This window comes from Neomonachus schauinslandi, chromosome 6 (genome assembly GCF_002201575.2).
Source record: "Neomonachus schauinslandi chromosome 6, ASM220157v2, whole genome shotgun sequence".
Classification (NCBI taxonomy): Eukaryota; Metazoa; Chordata; class Mammalia; order Carnivora; family Phocidae; genus Neomonachus; species Neomonachus schauinslandi.
Genome location: NC_058408.1, coordinates 601,891 through 609,761, shown reverse-complemented (window position 1 = coordinate 609,761; position 7,871 = coordinate 601,891). Strand labels below are relative to the sequence as shown.

Genomic DNA, 7,871 nt, shown 5'->3' with positions numbered 1-7,871 from the left:
CCGCCCGCGCGCCCAGTGGCCCGAGCGCGGCGCGCGCCCCGGCTCCGCCCCCCGCCCGCCCCCCCCCCCCGCGGCGGCGCCTGCCAAACCGGCGTTGGGGAGGCTTTCGGAGCCCCGCCCCCGGGGGGGGAACCGCCAGTGTTGTCCGGGCAACCGCTTTCATCCCGCCCCCGCCCGCAGGAAAACCGGGAGGGCGGGGCGGATGGAGAAATGAGAGAAGGTGGGAACGCAGCGCCCCAGGCCCGAGACTAAGCGCTGAGGTGCCCCAAGTCGAAAGGGGCAGGTACTCAGCACCCCGGGGAGGAGAGCCCAGCTCAGGCATCCAGGGGAAGAATTCGCTTTCCTAGGCTCCCCCCAGGATGGGCAGGGGTTGTGATGACCCTCCTCCAGACTCACTGGCAGTGTCCCTCCTCCCTTTGCTCCCTGAGCCATAGTAACGCCCAATCTTGATGATCCCAGGGATTCCAATCCCCCTGCCGCCCCGGTCTTACCTGGGGGGCGCTTTTTTGCACACAGTGCCATCTCACCCAGCAAGGTGCCAGCAATCCCATGGGAGACCCTGCAGGAAGGTGACATATGCAGGAGATCAGAAAGCCAAGGGTAACCCTTCATTCCCCTCTTCAGACTCTTCCTGAAGGTTCTCGTCCCCAGGTCTGACCTTCCCCACGGCCTCCCCCCTATGCCTCAGCCTTGGATGGGTGTGTGTGTGTCAGGACTAGCAGTTTACAGAAGCTGAGACCTACAGGTCAAGGAAGGGGACAGAGAGAAGTGGCCAGGCAGGAGGGGTACAGATCCAGGGAACCTGTCCCCGGGGCAATGGATGCCACCACGTGCCCTTCTGATGGCAATGAGTGGTGCCTGTGTTTACTGGAAAGCAGAGTTTCCACCAAAGGGTGGGGTTGAGGGAACCTGAGCCAGGAAACACCTGGCAGAACCTCAGGAAACAAAGTGGGTAGGCTCCACCCTTCCCAAAATGCTTATAATGCCCCCATCCTCCCACTACTGGGCCTTCCATTCTCACCTCCTGCAGGGGAGCTCCTCTAGTGTGAGCTGCATTTCCTGAACACAGTCCCCAAACCACTTCCTCTCAGTGTGGGTCAGCTGAGGGGCCGTGCCCACCGTGGTGGGGAGTCGCTCTCTCTCCCCACCCCACACTCCACAAGCCCAGCCCGGTCAGGATGGCAATAGATGTAGGCTCAAGGAGTACCAGTCAGACAGGCCTTTGCTTTCCTTCCATCTTCCCGTGTCCCTTTCACCAAAAAGCCAAAAGGCCTGCCTCATCCCTATTGCCAGCCAGGTCCCAGGTCCTCTTGTCACACCTCCTTTTTCTCTGTCTGGGTGGAAAGCCTTCCCCCTCATCGGTGCCCCTGACTCCGGCCTCTTAGGCACAGCCTGCCAGCCTGTCGGCCCAAAAAGATACTGACTGCCTGTCTGCCCAACCTCTATAATTACAGACTCTGGCCACAGCCCGTCATCCACACCAGTCGTCCCTTCACTAACTCAGACTCCTTTTCTGAACCCCAGATCAGGCACGAAGCCAGAAGTCCTTTTCCTCGCCGACCCTCCCCAACACTGATCGCCAAGGGTGGCTCAGGAGGAAAAACCTCATCCACCGTTTTAGAGATGCCAAGCCCTCCTCCCGTGGCCCTGGCCAGGGTCTCCACCCAGTCTAGAGTATGAGTCATGACAGGGTGGGGTGTGGAGGAAGAGGTTAAAGGAGAGGATGGAAGGGTTGGCATCCAAATTCCATAGCCAGCCCCACCCTCCTAAAGGGAGGCAATCAAGAAACCATCAGCCTGAAGATCTGGGTTTGAATGCTATGAAAGAATTAATGAAGGAACCACACACACCTAGGAGTCAGGAGTCTGGACACGGAGCAGGAAAGTTGTTTTACCTCTAAGACCCTGGGGAGAATGAAAGCTGACTTGGTCCCAGACCTCATCCCCTCTGGGGGGCCCTAATAGGGAGGGAACAAGAGTGGGAGACGGGGAAACAGGGAACCCCTCTCACTTCTCCCCAGTCTCACACAGCTTGGGTTTTCTGAACCATCAGGCACACCAGCCACGTGGCCCTGCCCATCACCCTGCCCCAGCCCCCTCTGCAGCCACATTTGGGATAAAAATAGCCAGCTCTGGGTAGAAGGCAATGCTCCATGTACGAAAACGGCTCCTCCTCTCCGCCCGGCCCCTGCTCCCTTCCAGACCAAACCCGGGAAGACGGACCCCTTCTTTCAGAGAAGGTTGGCAGGGGTATTTGTGGGCAGGTCAGGGGAACAGAAGGAAATGGAATCCTAGACCCCAGCTCACCTACCACCAGCACCCCCGGCCACCTTACATCGCCAAGGACAGATGCCAGGACTCACTCCCCAACTCTGAATCCCCAAAGCTACTACCCCTCCTCGCGCCCCTGCTTTTGCTCACGCCAGAGACCTCCGCCTTAAGAGAAAAAGCCTAGCAGCCCCGAACTCCCTTCTCCAGGCGCCCAAACCCTCGGACCAGGGTCACTGCCCTCACCCCACAACTCTCGGGGCGACTCCCCCCTCCTCGCTGCTCCACGCCCCCTCCTTCAGCACCCCACCCTCCCGCGGCGCGGACAGCCTCTGGACCCCCATCCCCAGGCACCCGCACCCTCTTCCGTGCGAGCACGCGCGCCCGCCCCGCCTCACCTCAGCGCGCGGCGCCCGGCGCCCGCCCCGGCCGCCCCGTCCTGCCCATGCCGGGGGCTGCGGCGGGGGGCGCTCGGCTCGGCTCCCCGCGGGCTCTCGCCCCCAGCTGCAGCCCCGCTCCCCCGGGGCTCGGCCCGCTACTTTGTGTCAGTTTCGGCCGCGGCGGGGCGGAAGTGACGGAGGCGGCGGCAGAGGCGGGGGGCGGGAGGGGGTTTTGGGGAGGGGGAGGGAGGGGGAGGGGAGGCGGGAGCCGCCATCTTTGTGCGGGGCGGGGGGGCGGGGTCTTAACCTTTCCGAGGCCGTGTCTCCCCCCACCCACCCACTGCACATCCATCCCGCAGCCAAAAAGCCAAGTCAGCCAGGAGAGTAGCGAGCCCAGACGTCTTTTTGGTTTTTTCCAAGTTTATTTAAGTAACCTCCAAGCGCAACCTGGGGCTCGAACCCACGACCCCGTTCCGTTATCGAGTCGCAAGTTCCTCCGACTGAGCCAGCCCGGCGCCCCATAGGGAGCGCCGGCGCCTTTATTCGGGGGCAAGGGGCCCGGGAGCGCGGCCCCGCGGCCCCGGAGTCAGGGCCTTGCCCCGCGGCGCGCCTCACCCCACTCCGGGACGGACGGCTGGAGCGTCTGGGCACTGGGCCGTGCCTCAGTTTCCCCGTTTGCGCTCCCGGCCGCCAGGCAGGCCCGGCTCGCACCCTCGCCATCTGGAGAGCCGCCCCGCGAGGGAAGGGCGGCCGCACCGAGGTTCTGGGGCTGGGAGCCCGGCAGGGGGACCGGGCTCCGCAGGAAGCCCCCCTCGCCGGGGCTGCCCCGGCCCTCCCGCGCCGCTCCCGGGCGCGCCCTCTGGTGGCTACTTTGAGGCACTACGTCCGCAGAAGCCATCAGGGTCCAAAGTGGGAGGAGGGGACGTGGGGAAGAGGGGAGGAGGAGAGGAGGGCTGGAGGGCAGGAAGGGTCTGGCCGGGATCGCCGCCTCCAGGCATCCTCCGCAGTTTAAAAGGAAACGAGGCCTCGTTAGCGAACCGCGAAGCTGGTGTGTTCGTCGAGAGAGAATGTCTTGTCACCACCCCTGGATCTCTGGCCCTCTCCAGTGTCCACAAGGGAGGTGAGGGCTGTCGTGTCAGAACCTTTACCGCGGCAACTGAACTGAGGCAGGCATTTTCAAGTCGGAGGCTTTATGCTGGGCAAACTCCAGATCCTGAGCTGGCTCTGACTCCTTCGGGTGGTGGAGAGCCACCAGCAGCTGGTATGTGGCTGTGCCAAGCGTGGTCCCCACCAGAGGGGCCACCACAGGCACCCACCACCAGCCATTACCAGCCCTACAAGAGAGGGACATGAGGCTCTCAGGGCTGACTCCCCTAGCCTCCCCGTGGAGCACTGGGGGCAGTCACAAGAGTGCTCCTGAAAGCAGTTCCTGGGGAGATGGACACCAGGAAGAGGGTGTCTTGGCAACAAAGCACAGCACTTAGAGAGAAGCCCCCAGGAGAGCCTTGGTCCAGCTCTTGCCTTAGGGAATTATCTGAATATACCCATTTTGCTGATGGGGTCACTAATGCCCAAGGAGGTAATATGACACACCCAAGAACACCATCCCCACAGTTTCGGTGGAAGGGGTGGAGGGAGAGGAGAAGGGGCAAGAGAGAAAGGGAGAACCAGGATGTAGATGAGGGACACTGTCCTAAGAGGCTAAGAGAACTATGTAAGCAGAGAGAGCTGGGGACCCAGACTCAGAGGGAGGAGAGTGAAGGGACTGCCCCAGGGGAGGAGGCCGTAGTCTTCCACCTGAAGACTTCAGGGCCCCATCCAGCCACGTAGGTGAAAAGCCGTGGGCCCAGGTCGCGGGCAGGGTTGAGTGGGAACCCACAGTTGACACCCAGGGATAGCCCGATGGCTAGGACTAGCAGCCCCCCTGCCACAGGTTCCAGACCTGCAGGCACTCCCTTGTTCCGTGTGTCCACGATGGCCAAGGTGCCCACAATCAGGATCCCTGTGCCCAGAACCTTGGAGTTGAAAGAGGCAGAGGGGCCCCCATAAGCTGCCAGGTGATCCATCTGCCCTTTCTCACCCAAGCATCCAAGGCCACCAACCCACGTCATCTGATTTTGTCCAACACAGGCAACTGGGGCGGGGATGGTGCAGAGATAGACCCAACCCCACATCCCAGAGAATCCCAGGGGACAAGAGCAAAGACCGGGGCTTTCCCAGGTCTACCCGTCGCACTTACCTGATCCAGGAAGCCATTGTTCAGGGACAGATACGGGGCAGGTCGCAAAGATGGAGGCCGTCTCCCTGGGGCCAGTCACTGTCAGGTTGCCACCTGTATAATTCTGTAGGGCATCTGCAGGGGAGGGGAACACCCAGGATTTCCATCTTTGTTCATGCAAAACCACTGCAAGGCACTCCTGGCCACACGCAGATGCTCCCAACTATGTTACCATAGTAGACAGCGTAGGTGGTTCCAGAGGCACCGAAGGCAGAGAGAAGCTGCACCAAGCAGTAAACGGGAAGCTTGGCCCAGGGGAAACGCCCCAGGAGGCACATTGCCAGGGAGAAGGCTGGATTCAGGTGGGCCCCTTCAAGGATCCAGAAAAGAAAACCACCATCCCTTAAGTGTCATTGCCAGGCGCTCACCAGGTAATGCTGCTGTTGCCCCTCACAACTTTTTAATTTAATCTTATTTATCTAAGTGGTCTCTTCTCCCAACGTGGGGCTCGAACTCACAGCCCTGAGATCAAGAGTGGCATGCTCCTCTGACTGTCCTGACTGAGCCATCAGGCACCCCTGGAGCTTGCAACTCTTAAGGCAGATGTCACTTCTCCCATCGTGCGTCAGGAAGCTGAGGCTCAGGGAGGTCATGCAACTTGTCGAGGTCACACAGTAAAGCCCAGGGTCTGCCTACAGTGTTCGTGTCTCCAGGCCCCAGCCGGGCACACTGACACAGCACATGTCTGGGGGACAAGAAGGTGTGGCGCTGCCACAAGGTGACCCCAGAGGGCTTCAGGAGGGGGACACGCGAAGACAGTACTTACCTTGCCATAGATCTGTCTAGGTAAGTGGAAGAGGGACACACAAAGGGAAGGGGCTGGACCAGGCCAAAGGCATATCTCAGTCCAGGGCACTAGTCAAGCTCAAGGAGATAATGTCCATGAGTCACCGAAGGATCTGCCTTATGCCATATACCCACACTCACGTGCACGTGCACGTTCTACCCCCTCTGATGACCAGACCCCACACCCTCCTCACCTGAAACGTTACCACTCACGTAGACGGCTATTATAACCGCCAGAGAGCCAGCCAGAAACATGGTGAAGAAGTTGCCTTTGTTTTCTCCGCTGGTGACAGCCTGGGCCACAGCCCCCTGGGTGAGGAGCTGGTGGGGAGAGGGAAGATGAGGAACAGGAACCAGGAATAGGGAGCCTGGGGGACCAACAGGGAACAGGGGGAGAGAGGTGGAAAGGCAGAGGAGGAGCCAAGAGAGCTGAATGAACAGGAGGGGTCAGCAAGGAAGGGAGAAAAGCAGACAGAGGGAAGGAAAGGGGAGACGTGAAGGACGAGTGAAGAAAGGGAAGGAGGATGAGAGATGGACAGGGATAGGAATAAAAATTAGGGAGTAGGACAGGAATGGAAGGGACAAGGACAGGGAGAGAAATGATGGGTAGTTGAAAGAAGCCAGACAGCAGGAAGAAGAAATAGAGACACCAGGAGGAGCCGAAAACTTTTGCCCACCTCGGCTCTTTCGTTCCCCCATTAGCCGGCTTACCAAGAGCACGAACACACCCAGAAACTCTGCCAGGCACTGTCGGGCCAGGTGGTTGCGGATCCGGAGCCGGCCCGTGACTTTGGTTAGGGGCTGACTATAGGCCACACTGAGGACACCCTGTCTCAGGCTGCAACTCTCTCCGTCTGCATGGGCACACGACAGCCGGACAGGGGAAACGATAAGGGAAAGACTTTAAAACCAATTAGCTCAGCTCCTGGATACGGTATCTGCACACGTGTGCAGGCTAGGGAGGTAGAGATAACGGGAGAAGGTCCAAGGGCAGGCTCTGTGCATGACCAGAGCCTGGAGTTTGCCCAGACCCTGTCTCCTTTGTCATCCCCATTCCTCTCGGGGGTAACCTCCTCCTATGCCGACGGGTTGGAGGAAGTATCCCGCGTCAGTGTTCTTGGCCACAACCTCGAAAGGCAGCGCTACTGTTCCCACTCTGCTCATGAGGGTCTTGAGAACCTCAGGACTCCCCTCGGCCACACAGCTACTTAAGGGCTAGGTCTGACTCTTCACCTCCTACTGCACAATGCCTCTCATGTGGGATATGAAGCATTTCCCCCAACCATTTGGATGCTTAAAATAAAACCCACTCATTGAATGCTTGCACTGCCCTCATGCAGAGTCTCACCTCAGTTAGAAAGTGCTCTAGCTCTGTGTCGCCTGCCTTGGCTCCAGATGAGCCTTCACACCCACGCTGAGCCCCACCTCCCCTTCTCTGGGTGCTTGCCACCCTGATTCTGCACATACATAGCCACTTCTTACTTCTTATCGCAAGCCTCCAATTATGTTCAGTCAACTATGAGTCAAGTTCTAGACCCCGGGGAGCAGGGGGGAGCAAGATACAGTGCCTGTTCTCCTATAGTGTATGTTCTTCTGGTAGGTGGAAATATACAAATTAAAATGCTGTATAGAGTTTATGAGGTTCTTGAGAGCTGGGCCGTATTGACCCACGGGCTCTAGCACAATCCTGGGCACTTCTGTAGCAGGAGTTCTTTACGGGGTGTAGTGGGTACCCACTTTGGGGCCAATGCACCATTTCCCAGCTGCTGGGAATATCAGATGCTGATAGCACACAGCTGCTTCCCTCACAGTTAATACCTTTCATGGCCTGAGACAGCCTCACCCAAGGTGACATGCCCTCTTACGCGGCCCATGTCGATGACTGGTCGATGCAGGGATACAAAGACCTGGCCTTTTTGCCTCAATGTAGAACAACCCTGAAGGGTCACTCCAGCTTCCAAGTCTTCTCTTGTAACTTCCTTGGGTCAGTCACCTCTTTAGCCTAATCCTGCCTTCCTCACTTTCTTACACGTGTATCCCCTGAGGGTGCTAGCACCCCCAAGAAACCTTGTTCATGTCTCTTTTCATCTTAGTCTTTGCCCAGGGAACCCATTCTAAGACAGTTGGTGTCGGGAGTGGTTCTGCAAACTCTAGAATGGA

At 59.0% G+C, this 7,871-nt stretch overlaps 2 protein-coding genes across 3 annotated transcripts in view; both read right to left on the bottom strand.

Moving 5' to 3' along the window:
• Nucleotides 1–2,824, bottom strand: part of ATP8B2 (ATPase phospholipid transporting 8B2) — a 19,962-nt gene extending 17,138 nt beyond the window's left edge. For both annotated transcript variants that reach the window (XM_021682173.1, XM_021682176.1), the window contains exons 1-2: nt 2,666–2,824; nt 492–559 (exon numbers count right to left, since the gene is read on the bottom strand). In XM_021682173.1, the coding sequence (XP_021537848.1) occupies nt 492–522 (31 nt within the window). In that variant the 5' untranslated portion in view covers nt 523–559; nt 2,666–2,824. The remainder of the gene's footprint in view (nt 1–491; nt 560–2,665) is intronic.
• Nucleotides 2,825–3,775: 951 nt separating this feature from the next.
• AQP10 (aquaporin 10) lies at nt 3,776–7,585 on the bottom strand. The gene is given in 8 exon segments (XM_021681869.1): nt 3,776–3,981; nt 4,445–4,662; nt 4,887–4,929; nt 4,931–5,000; nt 5,098–5,235; nt 5,906–6,032; nt 6,423–6,565; nt 7,555–7,585. Coding segments are annotated over 8 exon segments (960 nt in total). The 3' UTR covers nt 3,776–3,791.
• Between the last annotated feature and the right edge of the window lie 286 nt (nt 7,586–7,871).